Source organism: Thalassophryne amazonica, chromosome 1, assembly GCF_902500255.1.
Source record: "Thalassophryne amazonica chromosome 1, fThaAma1.1, whole genome shotgun sequence".
In the NCBI taxonomy this organism is placed as follows: domain Eukaryota; kingdom Metazoa; phylum Chordata; class Actinopteri; order Batrachoidiformes; family Batrachoididae; genus Thalassophryne; species Thalassophryne amazonica.
Genome location: NC_047103.1, coordinates 50639036 through 50661502, shown reverse-complemented (window position 1 = coordinate 50661502; position 22467 = coordinate 50639036). Strand labels below are relative to the sequence as shown.

The following is a 22467-nucleotide window of genomic DNA, read 5'->3' as shown; positions in this document are numbered from 1 at the left end:
GTTTCCATCTCACCCTGTCCTCTGTATCTTCCTCTGTCACACCAGCCACCTGCATGTCCTCCCTCAGCACATCCATGAACCTCCTCTTTGGTCTCCCTCTTCTCCTCCTGCCTGGTGGCTCCATCCTCCGCATACTTCTCCCTATATACTCTGGGTCCTTCCTCTGCACATGTCCAAACCATCTCAATCTCGCCTCTCTGACTTTGTCTCCAAACCGTCCCACCTGAGCTGTCCCTCTGATATGTTCATTCCTAATCTTGTCCATTCTTGTCACTCCCAAAGAGAATCTCAACATCTTCAGCTCTGCCACCTCCAGCTCTGCCTCCTGTCTTTGTTAGTGCCACCGTCTCTAAGCCGTACAACATAGCTGGTCTCACTACTGTTTTGTAAACTTTCCCCTTCACTCTTGCTGATATTCTTTGGTCACAAATCACTCCTGCCACCTTTCTCCACCCACTCCACCCTGCCTGCATTCTCTTCTTCACCTAAACATTTCCATGCCTCCACTGGAATGTCATCTGGACCAACTGCCTTTCCACTCTTCATCCTCTTCATAGCAGCCCTCAGTTCTTCCTTACTAATCTCTTGTACTTCCTGATTTACACTCACCACATCATTCAGCCTTTTCTCTCGCTCATTTTCTTTATTCATCAGCTCTTCAAAATATTCCCTCCACCTTCTCAGCACACACTCCTCACTTGTCAGCACATTACCATGTGCATCTTTTACCACCCTAACCTGCTGCACATCCTTTCCAGCTCTGTCCCTTTGTCTGGCAAATCGGTACAAGTCCTTTTCTCCTTCCTTACTATTCAATTTCTTGTACAGCTCGCAATATGCCTTTTCCTTCGCTTTTGCCACTTCTCTTTTTGCCTTACGCCGCATCTCCTTGTACTCCTGTCTACTTTCTTCATCTCTCCGACTATCTCAAAACTTTTTCACCAACCTTTTTCTCCTTATGCTTTCCTGGACCTCTTCAGTCCACCACCGAGTCTCCTTGTCTTCCTTCCACTGTCCAGATGTCATACCCAGTACTGTCCTAGCTGTCTCCCTCACCACATCTGCAGTACTTTTCAGTTGTCCAAAATTGCTTCACCTCCAACCAGTGCTTCTCTCACCTGCTCACTAAATTTCACACAACAGTCTTCGTCCTTCAGCTTCCACCATCTGATCCTTTCTTGAGCGCTCACTCTTTTCTTCTTCTTCTTTACCTCTAAAGTCATCCTACAAACAACCATCCTATGCTGTCTAACGACACTCTCTCCTGCCACCACCTTACAGTCTCCGATTTCTTTTAGCTTGCATCTCCTATAAAGAATGTAGTCTACCTGTGTGCACCTTCCTCCACTCTTAAATGTTACCCTGTGCTCCTCCCTTTTCTTAAAGTAGGTATTCACCACAGCCATTTCCATCCTTTTTGCAAATCTTCAACATCTAAATTGTTTTTTTCTACCTGGTATACTCCATTGGCGGGAAGAATAAAAAACATAATTTATAAACATTGGCACATTCTTAAGAGTGATTTCACACTTAAAGACATCTGTGCGGAACTGTCTAAATTTATATTTAGGCGTGCCCGAAATATTCATGATAGACTTATTCATTCAGTTATGACTATTCCCGTCGCAACTGCCTGGCCTTCCAGCCCATCAAAAGGTTTCTTTAGATGTGACAATTGTGCACATTGTTCTAATTCCACTAATGCTTCGTCTTTCTCTCATCCTCGTACTGGTAAGCAATATTCTATTTCTTCATTTATCAACTGAAATACTACACATGTAGTATACCTCCTAAAATGCCCTTGTGGATTGGCGTATACTGGCCAAACAAAATGTCAACTTATTACGGATAGCTGAACATAAAACAGCAATCCGTACTCAAAATCTAACTTATGCCATGGCAAGGCATTATAAACAGGCCGGTCATGGCTCCCCAGCATCCTTAAAATTTTGGGGGATTGAGAGAATTACAGTTCCACCCAAAGGAGGTGATATCATTAAAAAACTTTTATGTAGAGAAGCATTTTGGATTTATACTTTAGGCACCTTGGAACCTTTTGGTTTGAATGAAGAACTAAAATTTACTTGTTTTCTTTAATATTAATAATTGTTTTTTTTTTTTGTTTTTTTGGGACAGTGTGTCTCTAATCATGAACTGATTACTGAGTGCTGTGTTTGACAGATGGTCATGTCCTTTTGAAGCATTAGGACACCTGGTTCTTATTAGTATTTAAGATGTACCAGCCTTGTCTTCGCAGGACTCTGATGAAGATGTGACTTTCACGTCAAAACGTTAGTCTCTTTTATATACTTTTTGTATGTTTTCAGCACCTTATTAAATTTTTCAGCACCTACTTCTGTGTTGCACCAGCTGTTTCTCTCTTTTACAAATTAGTTCTATCTGGTTGCACCAGATTTGTTTGTGCTATACAGAAGCATGGAGAACTCTCCTTTTTTTGTTTTACAAGATATTTAATGTTCAAACTGATAAACTTCATTGTTTTTGTGCAAATATTTGCTCATTTTGAAATGGATGCCTGCAACACGTTTCAAAAAAGCTGCAACAGTGGTATGTTTACCACTGTGTTACATCACCTTTCCTTCTAACAACACTCAATACGCATTTGAGAACTGAGGACACTAATTGTTGTAGGTGGAATTCTTTCCCATTCTTGCTTGATGTACAACTTCAGTTGTTCAGCAGTCTGGGATCTCCACATTTTGCGCTTCATAATGCGCCACACATTTTCAATGGGCGACAGATCTGGACTGCAGGCAGGCCAGTCTAGTACCCACACTCTTTTACTATGAAGCCACACTGTTGTAACACATGCAGAATGTGGCTTGGCATTGTCTTGCTGAAATAAGCAGGGACATCCCTGAAAAAGACTCCAAAACCTGGGTGTACCTTTCAGCATTGATGGTGCCATCACAGATGTGTAAGTTGCCAATGCCATGGGAACTAACACACCCCCATACCACCACAGATGCTAGCTTTTGAACTTTGCGGTGGTAACAATCTGGATGGTCTTTTTGCTCTTTTGTCCGGAGGACACGATGTCCATGATTTCCAAAACCAATCTGAAATATGGACTCATCAGATCACAGCACACTTTTCGACCATCTGTCCATTTCAAATGAGCTCGGCCCAGAGAAGGCGGCACAGTTTCTGGATGTTGTTGATGTTTGGCTTTCGCTTTGCATGGTAGAGTTTTAACTTCCACTTGTAGATGCAGCGATGAACTGTGTTAACTGACAATGGTTTTCTGAAGTGTTCCTGAGCCCACGTGGTGACCCTTTGCACAATGATGTCAGTTTTTAATGCAGTGCCGCCTGAAGAATCGAAGGTCAAGGTGCATTCAATGTTGGTTTTCGGCCTTGCCGCTTACCTGTAGAAAGTTCATAGTCTCAGAATCTTCTGATTATATTATGGACTGTAGATGATGTAATCCCTCAATTCCTTGCAACTGAACATTGAGAAACATTGTTCTTAAACTGCTGCTCTATTTTTTTCACACAGTTACTCAAAGTGGTGATCCTCACCCCAATTTGGCTTGTGAACGGCTGAGCCTTTTGGGGATGCTCCTTTTATACCCAATCACCCATTTCCAATTAACCTGTTCACCTGTGGAATGTTGCAATTAGGTGTTCATTGAGCATTCATCAACTTTCCCAGTCTTTTGTTGCCCCTGTCCCAGCTTTTTGAAATGTGTTGCAGGTATCCATTTCAAGATGAGCAAATACTTGCACAAAAACAAAAAAGTCTATCAGTTTGAACATTAAATATCTTGTCTTTGTGGTGTATTAAACTGAATATAGGTTGAAGAGGATTTGAAAATCGTATTGTTTTTATTAACATTTCACATACATCCCAATTTCACTGGAACTGGGGTTGTAATCCTCAGATACCACTGGACTGACTTTTTGTCAAATGAGTGGCTATAAGTGGAGATTTAGATGAGGAGTATCACTTTCATTTTGAGGTAATGGCAGTTACAGTATTTTGGCCATGTGGCATGTTTCTCTTAGCATGAAGGTACCTCAGTGTTGAGAACCTCAACCATGACACCCATGTTTCACCTGATTGCTGCAGGTAGATGGCTACTTTTGAGAGGTGGGGATGGACCATTTGTCTTTCTGAATGGTTGCCATCCAAGACCCAAAGAGGTTCTGTAGTGTGGTAATACATGGCCCCAACACAGGCCTGTTAGACTACTAGTACTATAGCACTTGCACTGTTAAGTACCCACAGCACACTGATAGCTATGTTGCTCCTCAAAGAAGTAAAAGTGCATTTTTACAAATCTTAATCTGAACTTTATCAGACATCTTGTGGAGAAGGTAAGAACACTATAATTAAGGGAAGCATGACAGTCCATATGCCAAATAGGTTTTGCATACCACTTAACATATATTTTTGTGTTAGCCATCTTATATGGAGGCTAGATTCTAAGTGTTCTTTATACCCGTCACACATAACAGGAATCACACAGATTGGCGTCGGACTTATGAATTGGTGCAAATCCGAGAAGTGTCGGATTTCAGTTCCAAAACATTCTAAAACAGCCATCTGTGGAAGTCAACACCGTTGGTCAAAATCAGCCAGCAGCCCCAAGTGTGATGCGCATGTTCAATACTCTCCAGGCGCTGTCAAGATGGGACACCTATCCGACAGCGGTCCATGTATAATCTGACGACCATCTGACTGCAATTTACATATTCTGACAGCATCAAAACAGCATCTGAAAAGATCTGATGGCAGTTGATTGAGCTCTGAGATCGATCGGTCACAACAAAGCCTGCCGACATGCTGTGTCACGTTTATGGGTGATTCTTAGACTACGGGCACTTACTATGTCCTTTGATCATATTGTATGAAAAACAGAAAAAAGGGGAAATTTCACACTTTTATAGTTATCTTTACAATGAAAGTGTTTTAAGAAATTTGTTCTAGTAGTCTATGATGACTTTTTCACCTTTTTTCAGCATCATTATATGCAAATATTGCCGTTTTGTGCTTGTCCCACACCGACTTTTGATCTTCAATGATAAAAATGAATGGTAAAAAAACATTTTTTCTAATGTTTTAAAATATCTCTGAATAAAATATCAGTAAAATAATCAAAACATAATTGGGGTATTCAATGTCATACAACTGTTGTGATTTTTTTAAACAAAATGTAGTTGTCCTACACTATTGCCGTAATTTCCACTACAACACTGTAGTGTCCCTTTAAACAGTTTGTATGAAAGATTGTTTGGGTAGTTTCTATGGAGATAAACAGTGACATCAGAGCACATGTATATAGCTCCAAATCACAACAAACAGTTGCCCCAAGGCGCTTTATATTGTAAGGCAATGGTGTGGTGGAAATTACATTTCCAAGGCCAATAGTGCCCGTAGTTAAAGAATCACCCTTATCCACCTCCACTGGACCCCGACCAGGGAGGGAGAAGGAAATGTTATGTAATAATATCTATGTGGCGCTATGTGCACGTCAGAGGCTCGGTGCAGCGCTGCAATGCAGCTGAACGAGATGTTACAGCTGTAACGCACATATTATTACACATAAACCTCCCAAGTCTGTAGCAGGTATGATGTGAAAGTGTTTGCCCAGCACATGACGACATAAATAAACATGTAACTCACCTCCGGTACCCCGCGTTCCACAATGCAGCGTAGACAGCTGGTCAAGTCCTTTTCACCCAGCTGCGCTATGTGCTGGCAACGTTGATCAGCTGACAAATACATAACCCACCTCTGGCATAAATAAATCTCATGTGAAGCACTGTCCCACAACGATAATCCAACTACAGTTGTGCTAAGATGCGTATCAAGTAAAATAACAACAAAAAAAAAAGTTTAAAAAAGAGAAAGTCCACTGGCTGTATCTGAAAGCTGCGCACGTAGGAAGTTGGTGCACTGCCAACATAGTTCAACAGCAGTTACGGAATACAGCCAGACAAATAAAATCTAGCAATGAGGTATATGCTGATCAAACGCCTAAAGGGATTTTTCACCGGACTAACAGCAGGCGATCACTGACAGCTGTCAACCTGTTTGTGTGCTCTGTGGATGGACAGCTCCTGTGCTTTATGAACACATATACATTCAGCTGAGCAAATATTTCTACGCATGTACACACGCGCACTCCATCATGTGCGACACACACTGATGAGAGGTCAGTTTAGCACTGGGAATGTGAGGACAAGCGGAGATTTGATTGCGTGGGTGTGAGTGAGTGGCAGCTCCAATGTTGGTGCCGTCTGACAGCAGTCTGTGTCATCTGACTGTTGTCTGAAATGTGTGCACAAGGCAGTCCGGATGCGTTCGCACCATGGCTGATCCACGCCTCTTTTCCTCCCGACTGTGTCGGATTATGGCAATATTTGCAATGCCGGAATGGTTCCTCCATTCTTGCTATGTGTGACGGGGGGCTTTAGTCTCCTCAAGTGGTACCAAAGACAGAAGTTCAGAAACACTGAATTTGCTGCATTGACTTGATGTTTCCCATACCTGACTCTCTGTGTGGATTTTTTCAACAAGCGAAAGAGTCTTTATGGCCAGGAAGCAAACCTAAGAGGAATTGAGCATGTATACAGCAGAAGTTTTAGGGGACATGTTAAAATCCACAATTGCAGCTGCAGTTTTTTTAAACTTACTGACTGAAACAATGCTGTTGCTTTCAGAGGATCATGCAGAACACAATCGCCCAACACTGGATCCATTTCTATCACATCAGATGGATTCACACTGATACAGAACCTACATAGTGCCTCACTGTGTTGGGGATCTGCAAAAAAGGGCCAACTTTATAATGTACCTATGTTGAAACCCAAAATTTAGCATGGCAGGTTAGCTTTCATCAACCACTCACTGATTCTAGCATAAACTAGCATAGCTACTTTTTCCCCAAACACACACAAAAACTCCTACCATTGAATGGTTTGCAGTCTTTCATAAGTTTTTGAAGGCCACCACTTCTGTCCAAATAAACTAGAACTGATTCTTTCAATGATAAAACGTCAGCCATTATCATTTAGTGAGAAAGAAAAAATATTTCACAAACTAGCTTAGCAACTGGCAGCAGCGTGTACTGAAGCTAACATGCTACTGTCAATCATATTGCTATGGTGACGAATGTAGTTCACTCACAAAACACATACTGGTATACATTTTTCCATCTTTTTTTTATTACTGTGCAGAAATACAAATCTTAAGGCAAACCTTGCAGATTTCTAATTTGTGTCAAGATGAATAAATGTGTTAGATTAGCAAAGGAGTAAACACATACAAAGAAAACAAATGAAGTAAAGACAAACTGTATGTTCACTGCAGAAACAGAAAACCTGTATTTTACATAAATGACCTAAAGCCCAGAATGCTTCATTCATAGGTCTTTCAAGTAATCCTTATCTCCAGCTTAAAGTTAAAATAACCTAAAATGAATGTTTGTTTTACAGTAAGTACAGACACATTTCCACCCAACTGTCAAATGGCAACAGCTTTGTAAATTTAAGCAACAATTTATTAACTTTAATAAAAGGTCCAGCTCACTTTTTTACAACATGCTGAAACGTTAGATGGCAATCAGCCCCCTGAGTGCTGTACTCATCTTTAACAATTGTGCTGTATGAGAAAAATCATATATATATATATAAAAAAACAAAAAACAAAAACTGCTGGCAAAGAAATACCTCTGCATCAATAGGTCACTTTTAATGAAGCTGTAAATGAACTAGCCAAGTTTTCCCAAACATAAAAATTGGATAATATGTTTTGTTGGCAATATAGCCAGATAGGACAGTGACAGTATTTTTTTTATTCTAAATCAATTTAGCACTGATTAAATCTGTTCATGTCCCAACAAACAATGAACCCCATAACATGGAAAAAAAGCCTAGGTTTAAAAATGTTGACATTCCCCTTTAAATTTTTATAGGGACTATTTAACCATGTGCCACATGTGCTATAAAGAAACCGACTAACTTCTCAACCTGGTGTAGGTTATTATCAACCATTACAATAAGAAGGGGGGAAAACAAGCTGGACATATTTCTTCAGACTTTTTTGTACAACTGACATGCCAATGACTACAAATTTGTTTTCTATCCTTATTTTGCTGCTATTTGAACACTTTGATTTGTCTAACTCCTGGATGACTATCCCATTTAGAATCACTCATTCCTCCCTAAAAAAGGATTTATCTCAAATGAAGGAACCATTAAAGTTGAGTGGTGCACTCAGACGATTGCTAACAATGTTTTCATATAAACAGGGTTGTAAAAATGTGAACCTATTCATTAAAGAATAAATTTAAAGATTTTGATCATTTTAGAATATGTCATCATACACTGATGAAGGCCTTCATAGATATTTTCTTAAAACATTTGTTATCTGTACAAATACAAAACTGGTAAAAAATAAAAAGGCTTTTCTGACACACTTTGTTCTGTCCAAAATTTAAGTGCTTTGTTTCCCCCTCAGTTGCTCGCTTTGGTTTCACAGTGGGTTCATCCACTGTCCTCATGGAATTCTATCCTTTAAACAAAAATTTAACCTGATTAAGGCAGTTCAAGAAGTTACTGGGAATGTGTCATTGGAATGACTCCTCAGAAGGCGGGGCATAAGAGAAGCCCACAAAGGCATCATCGGCTTCCATTACACTGGCGTTGACTATAGAAAGTTCTGGAGGCCAACAGATAGAGTTGGTGACCATCTCATCTGTGAACTCTGGATCAAAGTTTGAGATATCACCGAAAGAGCTCTGCAAAAACATGGGAGAAAAAAAACAAAACAACTTTTACATTGATGAACGAAACAAATAAATCACAAATAAATAAATTTATGAAAACTTTTCTCAAAAGGCTATATATACCGCATTTTCCGGACTATAAGTCGCACTTTTTTTTTACATGTTTTGGCCGGGGGTGCGACCTATACTCCGCTGCGACTTATAAATGAAAAATATACCGGTAGGATCTCAATTAATTTACTGTAACAAAACAATTTTACGTGACAGAGTCGATCTATGTTTTAAAATGGCCACTGGAAAAGGAAATGCAATGCATCATGGGCACTGTAGTATGACGGCCATCCTATAGTTCACGCTGGTCGCGATAACCAATCAGAGAACAGAACTTTGGATGCGTATTCCTCACCTCACCCACAGCGTGTGAAGCTGACGAACTCGGTGCTTGCTGTTATTCCGGCTTGGCGAACAGAACAGCTTCAACCCTTGGATATCAGTGTGAGCAGAGTGTTTAAGTTGACGCTGAGAGCTGCGTGGGAGCACCGGGTGAGCGACGGCGGAGGATTAGCGTGTGCACTTGGAAGGAGCTGGCGTCGAAGATTGTGAATAGCGTTTGAAGCAGACGAACATGGTGTTTATTCCGGGACGGCTAACAAGACAGCTTCAACCCTTGGATATCAGTGTGAGCAGAGTTGACGCTGAGAGCTGCATGGGAGCACTGAGCGACGGCGGAGGATTAGCGTCTGCACTTGGAAGGAGCTGGATCGACACCGCTGGGAGGTCATGAGCTGCGCAGGTAGGTGCTGCATGGTTCGGCTCGCAATGTGGTCCGCAAAATACAAACATATCTGTAGGTAAAATGCAGCTCACGAGAGGGCACTCAAGGCTTGTGTGACTGTTCCTGCGACTTCTGACTACCATAGAAAAATAAAAATTTTAACGTTACTGATAACTTAACAAGACAACGGAGAAGGCCCGAAAAAATGCCACCAAAAAGAAAATCATACTCTGCAGATTACAAGTTGCGACTGGTGAAATATGCATCTGAAAACGGTAGCCGTCACAATATTATCATCTGAACTTTTCATGTTAACATACCTGTATGTCCATGGGACTTATAGTCCAGTGGACCTTATTTATGGTTTATTTTTCTTTATAATGGATAAAGTGGCTGGTGCGACTTATACTCCGGTGCGACTTATTTATGGTTTGTTTTTCTTTATAATGGATAAAGTGGCTGGTGCGACTTATACTCCGGTGCGACTTATAGTCCGGAAAATACGGTAATCACCTGAGCCCTCATTTATCAAATTGCGTAGAAAAGCTTTCTAAATGCTGTGGCACAAACAAAATTCAGTATGCATGTAAGGACAAAAAAAACAACAACAACAAAAAAACAAAACGCCAAACTATTTATTAACCAGGTGGACGCTGTTCATACGCACATCAGAAAGGATCAGCTGTTGATAAATCCCACGTGTAAGGCACAAGCTTGTGAATGTTCACGGTCATTTACATTGAGAAACGACCTTAATTAAACATACATGGTAATAAAACAGTTTGCTGTTCCTATACGGAGTGAAGAAATAAGGTTTTGTGAATCAGAGATCAAGGTGTTTGTGTGTGGGCACAGAAGAGAGATCAAAAATAAGTACAGTACAAGTATAAAATAATGTAAGTATAAAAAAATAAAATAAATGCACAATTAGGTGGCATTGGCTCATCCATGGGTAGTTTTGAACCTCAATAGAGGCACCAAGTATTCACTTAGTTGACAATTATTTTTGGAGATAATTTTTCCCAGAACGCTTTGCACTCTGGTGATGTCACCGGGTGCCGTCTTTATTAAGATCAAATTTTTCCTACTGAAATCTGAGCAGTGAAAATAACCTGCAGTTTTAATATAAAATTACAGGAGGGAAGCTATTTTCTTTATGCCATTAGCAGGTGGAGATCAAGGTGCTTGTTGATGGTGGCCAAAAGCTGCAGTCGAGTTCACACAGGTTTTGCATAACTTTTGTAGGCTGTCACCAATGAGGCTACACGTCTGTTTCTAACTTGACATAATTACTAATTATGTACTTATTAGTTTGAGCAAATAATGAACATTTGTGGATGAGGATACATACTCTTGCAGTTTCCCTGTTCTACCACTAGATGCCATGTGTATGCATGGTCAGAGCTGTGTCTATATTATCCAAGTCAATAAATTCCCAACTTTCTGTAGACATTTTCATCATACGCATGTTTTAAGCACAAATCTGTGCATATGAATGCTTGATAAATGAGGTTTTCATTCATTCGTTCATTTTCTATACAGCTTATTCCAACAGAAAATAATGGGGGAGCCGGAGCCTATCCCAGCCATCATATGGTGAGAGGCTTTCACGGTCTATCAAAGTGCCACAGATACACAAACACATTCACACCAACAGTCAATTTAAAGTTTCCAATTCACATAACCTACACATCTTTTAATGGTGGGAGGAAGCCGCAGCATCCAGAGGGAACACACACACACACACACACACACACACACACACACACACACACACACGGAAAGAACATGCAAGCTCCAGACAGAAAGGACCAAGGGTGAAGTGATCCCTGGACCTTCTCGTTGTGAGGCAGCAGTGCTAACCACTAAGCCACCGTATTGAAAACTGCTCCCAAACAGTAAACGAAAATGCAATTTTAGGATAAAACATGTATCTATGACTTTAAATCGAATCAATTTTATTTATATAGCGCCAAATCACAACAAACAGTCGCCCCAAGGCGCTTTATATTGTAAGGCAAGGCCATACAATAATTACGGAAAAACCCCAACGGTCAAAACGACCCCCTGTGAGCAAGCACTTGGCGACAGTGGGAAGGAAAAACTCCCTTTTAACAGGAAGAAACCTCCAGCAGAACCAGGCTCAGGGAGGGGCAGTCTTCTGCTGGGACTGGTTGGGGCTGAGGGAGAGAACCAGGAAAAAGACATGCTGTGGAGGGGAGCAGAGATCAATCACTAATGATTAAATGCAGAGTGGTGCATACAGAGCAAAAAGAGAAAGAAACACTCAGTGCATCATGGGAACCCCCCAGCAGTCTAAGTCTATAGCAGCATAACTAAGGGATGGTTCAGGGTCACCTGATCCAGCCCTAACTATAAGCTTTAGCAAAAAGGAAAGTTTTAAGCCTAATCTTAAAAGCAGAGAGGGTGTCTGTCTCCCTGATCCGAATTGGGAGCTGGTTCTAGAGGAGAGGAGCCTGAAAGCTGAAGGCTCTGCCTCCCATTCTACTCTTACAAACCCTAGGAACTACAAGTAAGCCTGCAGTCTGAGAGCGAAGCACTCTATTGGGGTGATATGGTACTATGAGGTCCATAAGATAAGATGGGACCTGATTATTCAAAACCTTATAAGTAAGAAGAAGAATATTAAATTCTATTCTAGAATTAACAGGAAGCCAATGAAGAGAGGCCAATATGGGTGAAATATGCTCTCTCCTTCCAGTCCCTGTCAGTACTCTAGCTGCAGCATTTTGAATTAACTGAAGGCTTTTCAGGGAACTTTAAGGACAAACTGTTAATAATGAATTACAATAGTCCAGCCTAGAGGAAATAAATGCATGAATTAGTTTTTCAGCATCACTCTGAGACAAGACCTTTCTAATTTTAGAGATATTGCGCAAATGCAAAAAAGCAGTCCTACATATTTGTTTAATATGCGCATTGAATGACATATCCTGATCAAAAATGACTCCAAGATTTCTCACAGTATTACTAGAGGTCAGGGTAATTCCATCCAGAGTAAGGATCTGGTTAGACACCATGTTTCTAAGATTTGTGGGGCCAAGTACAATAACTTCAGTTTTATCTGAGTTTAAAAGCAGGAAATTAGAGTTCATCCATGTCTTTATGTCTGTAAGACAATCCTGCAGTTTAGCTAATTGGTGTGTGTCCTCTGGCTTCATGGATAGATAAAGCTGGGTATCATCTGCGTAACAATGAAAATTTAAGCAATGCTGTCTAATAATACCGCCTAAGGGAAACATGTATAAAGTGAATAAAATTGGTCCTAGCACAGAACCTTGTGGAACTCCATAATTAACCTTAGTATGTGAAGAAGATTCCCCATTTACATGAACAAATTGTAATCTATTAGATAAATATGATTCAAACCACCGCAGTGCAGTGCCTTTAATACCTATGGCATGCTCTAATCTCTGTAATAAAATTTTATGGTCAACAGTATCAAAAGCAGCACTGAGGTCTAACAGAACAAGCACAGAGATGAGTCCACTGTCTGAGGCCATAAGATCATTTTTAACCTTCACTAATGCTGTTTCTGTACTATGATGAATTCTAAAACCTGACTGAAACTCTTCAAATAGACCATTCCTCTGCAGATGATCAGTTAGCTGTTTTACAACTACCCTTTCAAGACTTTTTGAGAGAAAAGGAAGGTTGGAGATTGGCCTATAATTAGCTAAGATAACTGGGACAAGTGATGGCTTTTTAAGTAATGGTTTAATTACTGCCACCTTAAAAGCCTGTGGTACATAGCCAACTAATAAAGATAGATTGATCATATTTAAGATCGGAGCATGAATTAATGGTAGGGCTTCCTTGAGCAGCCTGGTAGGAATGGGGTCTAATAGACATGTTGATGGTTTGGAGGAAGTAACTAATGAAAATAACTCAGAACAATCGGAGAGAAAGAGTCTAACCAAATACCGGCATCACTGAAAGCAGCCAAAGATAACGATATGTCTTTAGGATGGTTATGAGTAATTTTTTCCCTAATAGTTAAAATTTTATTAGCAAAGAAAGTCATGAAGTCATTACTAGTTAAAATTAAAGGAATACTCGGCTCATTAGAGCTCTGACTCTTTGTCAGCCTGGCTACAGTGCTGAAAAGAAACCTGGGGTTGTTCTTATTTTCTTCAATTAGTAATGAGTAGTAAGATGTCCTAGCTTTACGGAGGGCTTTTTTTTTTTTATATAGAGCAACAGACTCTTTTTCCAGGCTAAGTGAAGATCTTCTAAATTAGTGAGACGTCATTTCCTCTCCAACTTACGGGTTATCTGCTTTAAGCTGCAAGTTTGTGAGTTATACCACAGAGTCAGGCACTTCTGATTTAAGGCTCTCTTTTTCAGAGGAGCTACAGCATCCAAAGTTGTCTTCAATGAGGATGTAAAACTATTGATGAGATACTCTATCTCACTCACAGAGTTTAGGTAGCTACTCTACACTGTGTTGGTATATTGCATTGAAGAACATAAAGAAGGAATCATATCCTTAAACCTAGTTACAGCGCTTTCTGAAAGACTTCTAGTGTAATGAAACTTATTCCCCACTGCTGGGTAGTCCATCAGAGCAAATGTAAATGTTATTAAGAAATGATCAGACAGAAGGGAGTTTTCAGGGAATACTGTTAAGTCTTCAATTTCCATACCATAAGTCAGAACAAGATCTAAGATATGATTAAAGTGGTGGGTGGACTCATTTACATTTTGAGCAAAGCCAATAGAGTCTAATAATAGATTAAATGCAGTGCTGAGGCTGTCATTCTCAGCATCTGTGTGGATGTTAAAATCGCCCACTATAATTATCTTATCTGAGCTAAGCACTAAGTCAGACAAAAGGTCTGAAAATTCACAGAGAAACTCACAGTAACGACCAGGTGGACGATAGATAATAACAAATAAAACTGGTTTTTGGGACTTCCAATCTGGATGGACAAGACTAAGAGTCAAGCTTTCAAATGAATTAAAGCTCTGTCTGGGTTTTGGATTAATTAATAGGCTGGAATGGAAGATTGCTGCTAATCCTCCGCCTCGGCCCGTGCTACGAGCGTTCTGGCAGTTAGTGTGACTCGGGGGTGTTGACTCATTTAAACTAACATAATTATCCTGCTGTAACCAGGTTTCTGTAAGGCAGAATAAATCAATATGTTGATCAATTATTATATCATTTACTAACAGGGACTTAGAAGAGAGAGATCTAATGTTTAATAGACCACATTTAACTGTTTTAGTCTGTGGTGCAGTTGAAGGTGCTATATTATTTTTTCTTTTTGAATTGTTATGCTTAAATAGATTTTTACTGGTTATTCGTGGTCTGGGAGCAGGCACCGTCTCTACGGAGATGGGGTAATGAGGGGATGGCAGGGGGAGAGAAGCTGCAGAGAGGTGTGTAAGACTACAACTCTGCTTCCTGGTCCCAACCCTGGATAGTCACGATTTGGAGGATTTAAGAAAATTCAGATTTCTAGAAATGAGAGCTGCTCCATCCAAAGTGGGATGGATGCCGTCTCTCCTAACAAGACCAGGTTTTCCCCAGAAGCTTTGCAAATTATCTATGAAGCCCACCTCATTTTTTGGACCCCACTCGGACAGCCAGCAATTCAGGGAGAACATGCGGCTAAACATGTCACTCCCGGTCCGATTGGGGAGGGGCCCAGAGAAAACTACAGAGTCCGACATTGTTTTTGCAAAGCTACACACAGATTCAATGTTAATTTTAGTGACCTCCGATTGGCGTAACCGGGTGTCATTACTGCCGACGTGAATTACAATCTTACCAAATTTACGCTTAGCCTTAGCCAGCAGTTTCAAATTTCCTTCGATGTCGCCTGCTCTGGCCCCCGGAAGACAATTCAATCAATCAATCAATCAATTTTTTTTTTATATAGCGCCAAATCACAACAAACAGTTGCCCCAAGGCGCTTTATATTGTAAGGCAAGGCCATACAATAATGATGTAAAACCCCAACGGTCAAAACGACCCCCTGTGAGCAAGCACTTGGCTACAGTGGGAAGGAAAAACTCCCTTTTAACAGGAAGAAACCTCCAGCAGAACCAGGCTCAGGGAGGGGCAGTCTTCTGCTGGGACTGGTTGGGGCTGAGGGAGAGAACCAGGAAAAAGACAAATTGACTATGGTTGCTGGTGTCGCTAACTTCACATTTCTCAAAACAGAGTCGCCAATAACCAGAGTTTGTTCCTCAGCGGGTGTGTCGCTGAGTGGGGAAGAACGGTTAGAAATGTGAACGGGTTGGTGGTATACACGGGGCTTCTGTTTAGGGCTACGCTTCCACCTCACAGTCACCCAGTCGGCCTGCTTTCCCGGCTGCTCGGGATCTGCTGGAAGGGAACTAACGGCGGCTAAGCTATCTTGGTCCGCACCGACTACAGGGGCCTGGCTAGCTGTAGAATTTTCCACGGTGCGGAATAATTTATATAATGCTTTATAATGCTAGGGCTAATGTGAGATTATATAGTTAATGCATTTGACTGCCTTTTACTGTTTACCTGTAACTAGGCATAAAAACTACTGACACTTCAAGTCTACGCAAGAAAACCTTAATTTGAATGTGGCTATTTTTAAAAGCACTAAAAATATGAATGCCATTTTTTTTTTTAAAGATGTACATTATGTACACTGGATACAGTAGATGCTTATGTCAGGCAGACAGGTACATTGATAGTTTAAATAGTTTTATTAAAAATTAAAAACAAGCAACCACACACAAAAAACCCAAAAACAAAATAAAACATCTAACTGTATCTAAATCTGTAGTTTTTAGAAGTAGAGGATGATTGTCATATCTTTCTAGGGTGGACTGCAAAGTGCTATGAAGTACTCAAAATCTGATAAGGGATAAGCACTGGCACCCACGGGTCTCACAACCTATGTCGAACTAAAGAAAACATTCAATAAAAATTATCTTTACCACATTTGGTGTAAATGGAGGAGGGATCTTCTTCTGTTCAAGATCATTCCAGTTGATGGAGCAGAAGAAGCAATGTGATTTTATCTCAATCTGAAAGTGCAAAATAATTATCAACCAAAAAAAATGATGTTGAGTTTGTGTGGGGAGGGGGGGGATAGATAAACCAAAAGTAATCCACCTTTAACACCACTGACATAATGTACAAAGCTTAGCTACCAGAGGGAGCCTGCAATTCACAATTTTCCTTTACTGCAAATGGATTTATGAAAGAAGCTTTCAGCTAAAGAAACACTGCATGACTGGAACTTTGTACATACAGTAGAGAATACTACTCACAAAGTCCTCCTTGGACCCCAGTCTCTGAGTGCCATCTTTTTCCAGTAAGCCCATAAGGAGAGACCAGGCCATGGTGGATGCACCAGGTCGCATTACCAGGTCTTTGTGGAGGATGTTGTCATACATCTCATGTGTGTCTCTGCTGTAGAATGGAGGCTGGAATTTGAGAATAAATAAAAGACAGACAGAGACACAGACATATGTAGGAAAGCAGGACTGAACTTTACCACTGAAACTGATTTCCTTATTTGTAGCTCAATGTTACACCCACCTTGAATTAGCAAGTTGTGGCTGTATACTGCAAAGCAATTACAAAGTTAGAAACAAGAGGGCTCAGTATTTAAACTCACCAGGCCAAAGAGCATTTCATACAGCACTGAACCCAGACACCACCAGTCTACAGTGTTGTCATACGGCTGCTTCTTCAGGACCTCTGGAGCCAGATACTGGTATGAAGAAACAAACATAATGGTTCAACATTAAGTTAGAAATTTTGCATTCATTCATTTTCAGGTCTGGGTCGCAGTGGCAGTATACCTAGCAGCTCAGCCCACACCAGACACTACCCTATCCTCGGCCAAGCCCTATAACTTTTCCTGAAGGATCCTGAGGCGTTCCCAAACAAACTGCGAAATAAAATCCCTCCCGTGAGTCCTGGGTCTTCCCCGAGTCTCCTCCCAGTTGGACATGCCTAAAAGTCCACCCTTACGAGACGACAAGCTGGCTCCTTTCAATGTGAAAAAGCAGCGGCTCTACTCTTAGCCCATCTTGGATATTCGAGATTCTCACCCTGTCCTGGAGTGAAAGTCCAGATACCTGACACAGGAATCTCATTTCCACTGCTTGTATTTGCAACCTTGTTCATTTGATAATGACCAAAGGAACAAGGCCCCTGACTTACACACTATTACTGACCCAGCACTTTTTTTTTGAATACCAAGTGGCACTGGGACATTTGCTTTTATGTGCCTTTTTGATTTTATGTTTGCTTTTATTCCTGTGAATGTTATTTCTTGATTTTACTGTACTTTGGTCACCTTTTGGTTGCTGTAAAGCACCACTATATAAATAAATGTTGAGTGACTGATTACCCAAAGTTCAGGAGGATTTTATGCCAGAATCAGGCCAGGATAGGAGCGTAAATCAGCCGGTAAATCGAGAGTCTCGCCGTCTGGCTCAGCTCATTTCTTTCTACCATGAATGTCCAGTACAGCGTCTGTAAAACATCATAGCCAGCCTCAATCCATCGATCAATCTTGCTCCAACTTACACCACTCATGGACAAGACCCTGAATTTACACTCCTCCACTTGGGACAAAAAGGGGGCATGTCACCCTTTTCTGACAGAGTACCATGGTGTCAGATTTGGAGGTACTGATCCTCATCCCATTCGCTTCCCACTCTGCCTCAAACCTGCCCAGTGTGCATATAAAGTCACTATTTAATGAAGCCAACACAACCACTTCATCCAAACTATGTCAGGTTGACTACACTTTGAAATCCTGTCCATGAACATCACGAACAGCACTGGTGACAAGGGCCAGCCCTGGTGGAGTCCGACAAACACCGGGAACAGGTCTGATGTGATGCGGAGGATACGGACACAGCCCCTACGTTGGTCGTATAGAGACTGGATTGTACGTTGCAGTGGCTCCAGTACCCCATAATCTCACAGCATTCCCACAGGACACTATACTCCCAAGCCACCTCTAATATCTGTGCAACAGTAAAGAGGTGGTCCATTGTTCCCTGACAAGAATGGAACCCAAATCACTCCTACTGAACCTGAGGTTCATCTAACTGTCTAAGTCTCCTCTCTAGTACCCTGGCATTGGCTTTCCCAGGGAGGCTGAGAAGTGTGATTCCTCTATAATTGTAACACACTCTTGGGTCCCCCTTTTTAAAGATGGGGACCACCACCCCAGAGGTACTATCCATGAATTCCATGGAATAGGGGTGGTGGCCAAGTGGTTAATGCGCTTGGTTTCAGTGCAGAAGGTTCCGGGTTCAAATCCCACCCCTGCCACATTTCTCCATGTAATGTGGAGTTGCGTCAGGAAGGGCATCCGGCATAAAACCTGTGCCAATTCAACATGCAGATCCACCTTGGATTTGCTGGGGCGACCCAGAGTGCGAAACAAGGGAGCAGCCAAAGGGACTAACTATTGTATAGACAATGTACGAATATGTTTATATACTACGAATATGCTTCAGTAAACAATATTGTTTTTAGCCCAGATTTAAAAGGAGCTGACAGTTTGAGCAAACTGTATAAATAACATTACATACACCCATTTTAATTTCATGAATAAAATTATTGGACATGCACCTGAGCACTGGGTGTTCGGTTGCTGACCGGTACAAGTGCTTCGGGGCTCACTGCTCCTCTTCCGTGCTCTTCTGGAGCCAGGCAGATGAGTCCATTTAATATTAATTTTGGTGACATGTTTCTTTGTCTTGCAGTGTTCTTCCAAAGTTTTGTTGATGAAATCCAAACATAACGTGTAGAGGGCTTTACCGGGCAGCTCAACCTTGCGGACAAATTTACTGAGTCTTGCCTTTGTCCCGTCCACGTCCACCTCCCGGACCAAACATGTTCACTTAAACCTATTTTCTACACCACTACTGATGTCTTTAACGAGGTCCTCTCTCTCGATAATTTTCTCGATAATCCTCTCTCTCGATAATTTTGGCCATGATACAGATGCAACTCGACAGACCAAAACTTGCAGAAAATCAAAACGTCCACATCCAGGTACTTTCAGTGACTTTAGATTTACAGAGATTCTGACTGGCTGAAACTTCGTTGTTAACCAATTAACCAATGACATCTCACATTTTAGCTTGCAGTTTCAGCAATGCGATTCCATGCATATGTGGAAAGGTTTAACAAGCACGGCTGGTCCCGCTGCACCTCCACCCCTACATTCAATTTTTCTCAGCAGCTTTACGATGATCTCAGAAATGGCCCAGAAACATCGAAAAACCTGGGGATCCGCAGAAGATTCTCATCCCTGCAAAATGTTCTTTCCACTGCCTGATGATATTCGCAGTCCTGGTTATCAGCTGTTGACCCTTGCTGAACACAGCCTGGAGTGTGTACTGTATGTTAGTATATTAGCGTGGGCAAACATACAGTATATCAGCTGCTCTGTGTTCCTCAATCTATTGCACATTTTGTGCCATGAAAAATGTGACTCAGACAGTGCACAGTGTGCCACAAAGACAGAATATGCTCAAATTTGTAAAGTTATTAACCATATTTCCTGGCAAAAAGGCAGTTCATGATTACTTTTTAAACACTGAAGTTGAGGCTTGATTGCTTAAAAATGGAGCAACTTTCTCAAAAAACCAACTTGACGAAATATTCACATCTCTGTTGCAATACCTCAGGTGTTCCACAAAATGTGGTGGTGGTATCCGCCTGAGAAATGCCCTCTTTGCACAATCCAAAGTCTGTCAATACGATGTGGCCCTTTAAAGAGAGAAGATGGGAATATTTGAGACAACATGTGCCACACAAGTAGGCTCATTATCCTCAGGGACTGAGAATTCTATTGTTGCCAGGGAATGTTGGTTGCAGCATAGCTCAGTCTGTCCCATTCTCTGTCACTACACTTTCTCAATGAGTTTAAGCAGAGGAATCATTTGTGAGACTGAACCCAAACAAACACATTCTGTCTGAATGGAACTGGAAAAGATGTTGCTCACAAAACCAATCAAGAGAAAAACAATACCTTAAATTGTGCTATATAAAAAATTATTTCCTAACATCATTAATCTTTACCTGCTATTTTAGCACTTAAGTAAATACACCAAAAGTTTGGACAAAAACTTCACCATTCAACTGAATTGAATGGGGAAGTATGTGTCCAAACATTTGACTGGTAGGGTTGGTAAGGTTAGACCTTACTTGTGTAACGCGCCTTGAGACAACTTTGTTGTGATTTTCAGCCATTGCATATAAATGAAGACAAATTGAAACTGAAATTGTAGTGTATACTGAAATGTTAATACAATAATCAAACATGACACACTGTATGGTGTGCATTTTATTTAATGTATGTACATATGGATGTTAAAAGTACTCACTTCGTGGTCAAGAAGGATATTTTCTGGCTTCAAATCTCTGGAAGAAATAAGGACATTTGGAAAAAGCCAACATGAACTCCACAAACACTGAGACAACTTGGATCCAATTTGACCTTTGCAAGCTTGACAAAGGCAATGCAATTTAATAAAAGTGTAGAAATGGCAATTTGTTGAAATACCCTCAAACTTTTCACCCTTGAAGTACAGTGTGTTTAGGACATCACTTAGCATAGGTTTCTTTATAACTACTGACATACCTGTACACAATGTCGAGAGAATGCAGATATCCCAGTGCACTTGCCATTTCAGCAATGTAGAATTTTGCTCTTTGCTCTGTAAATGTTCGCTCTCTTTGAAGATGAAAGAACAGCTGTAATGAAAAGATTCCACTAGATTAGCAACAAGTATTAACATTATTTACATGGCATCCTATTAATATTAATATTACTAGGATGACACCACCATGACTCTCCACATGACACAACTGTCCCTTTCTGACAAATAAACACCTGTGAATTCTGGCAGTGATACCACTCTGGCATGTATGCAATGTATTCTGGGCTTTTCCCCAGTGCTTAGAACTGTATGCCATTGACTAGAAAGTGATAATATGGACTGATTTCTGGTGGAATTTAGTAAAATGTAAATTGACAGAAAATGAAAAGAGGTACATTTACTCAGATACAGTATAGACTGCAGTTATTCACTCGTACACAGTCACAAACTGGTAGCTTTTAAAAGGCTTATCACACTTCAAGGAGATCCACAGAGGAAGCCAGAGTCATTCTTTATTGCGAGTAATGTTTGATCTCTGATAAGAATTACACACACTGGATTATATTAACTGGCTCCAATACATTTCACACTATAGCACCAGTGACATTGGCATTCATGGCCGTGTGACTCATTCTTATGTGGGTGTATTATCATCAAAACTGAAACAACTCACTTCTCCTCCGTTCACAAAGTCCAAGACGAAGTACAACTTGTCTGCGGTCTGAAAAGAATAATGAAGCCCCACCAAGAATGGGTGCTTCACATTCTTCAGGAGCACATTGCGTTCTGCCATGATGTGTTTTTGCTGATTGGGGGAATACAGTTAGAATAACAGTAATCCATGTAACATTTGCAAAAAAAAAAAAAAAAGCATTGTTTGGGTCATTTTTAAAAAGTGTAAAAGTCACCTCTTTTTTGTTGACAATTATCGTTTTCTGTAGAACCTTGACTGCATAATATTTGCCATCATGTTTCCGTTTTGCCAAGAAAACCTGGATGACAAGGAAGAAAGGAAGAGGCAGAGTGCCAAATGTAGCATTAACAAGGCTAACTGGTTTAATTCTGATTCTCACTTCTGGGGTGAAGCCAAGACATGCAGAAGTAAAACTTGTTGTTACCCTGGCAAAAAAAATCAACACAAAACCAAAAGTAGCGACAATTATTCATGTGACTCGTAACATTTAAAAATGAAACCAATGATGAAGTCAATGTACAAAATTTACTTTGTAAAAAAAGACTTACTATATAATGAAAGTATGGTACCAATGTCAATCTTTTCTTATTTGAT

The 22467-nt window shown here is 40.7% G+C and overlaps 2 protein-coding genes across 2 annotated transcripts in view; both read right to left on the bottom strand.

Moving 5' to 3' along the window:
• Positions 1–16679, bottom strand: part of mcmdc2 (minichromosome maintenance domain containing 2) — a 51409-nt gene extending 34730 nt beyond the window's left edge. Inside the window, 4 exon segments of the mRNA XM_034169737.1 lie at positions 6517–6576; positions 6663–6793; positions 6937–7165; positions 16670–16679. Coding sequence (XP_034025628.1) covers positions 6517–6576; positions 6663–6793; positions 6937–7039 — 294 coding nt within the window. The 5' untranslated portion in view covers positions 7040–7165; positions 16670–16679.
• Positions 7172–22467, bottom strand: part of sgk3 (serum/glucocorticoid regulated kinase family member 3) — a 49447-nt gene continuing 34151 nt past the window's right edge. The window contains exons 9-17 of the mRNA XM_034169729.1: positions 22088–22171; positions 21853–21984; positions 21161–21273; positions 20904–20940; positions 20200–20286; positions 17162–17257; positions 16812–16967; positions 16476–16565; positions 7172–8767 (exon numbers count right to left, since the gene is read on the bottom strand). Of these exons, the coding sequence (XP_034025620.1) occupies positions 8597–8767; positions 16476–16565; positions 16812–16967; positions 17162–17257; positions 20200–20286; positions 20904–20940; positions 21161–21273; positions 21853–21984; positions 22088–22171 (966 nt within the window). The 3' untranslated portion in view covers positions 7172–8596. The remainder of the gene's footprint in view (positions 8768–16475; positions 16566–16811; positions 16968–17161; positions 17258–20199; positions 20287–20903; positions 20941–21160; positions 21274–21852; positions 21985–22087; positions 22172–22467) is intronic.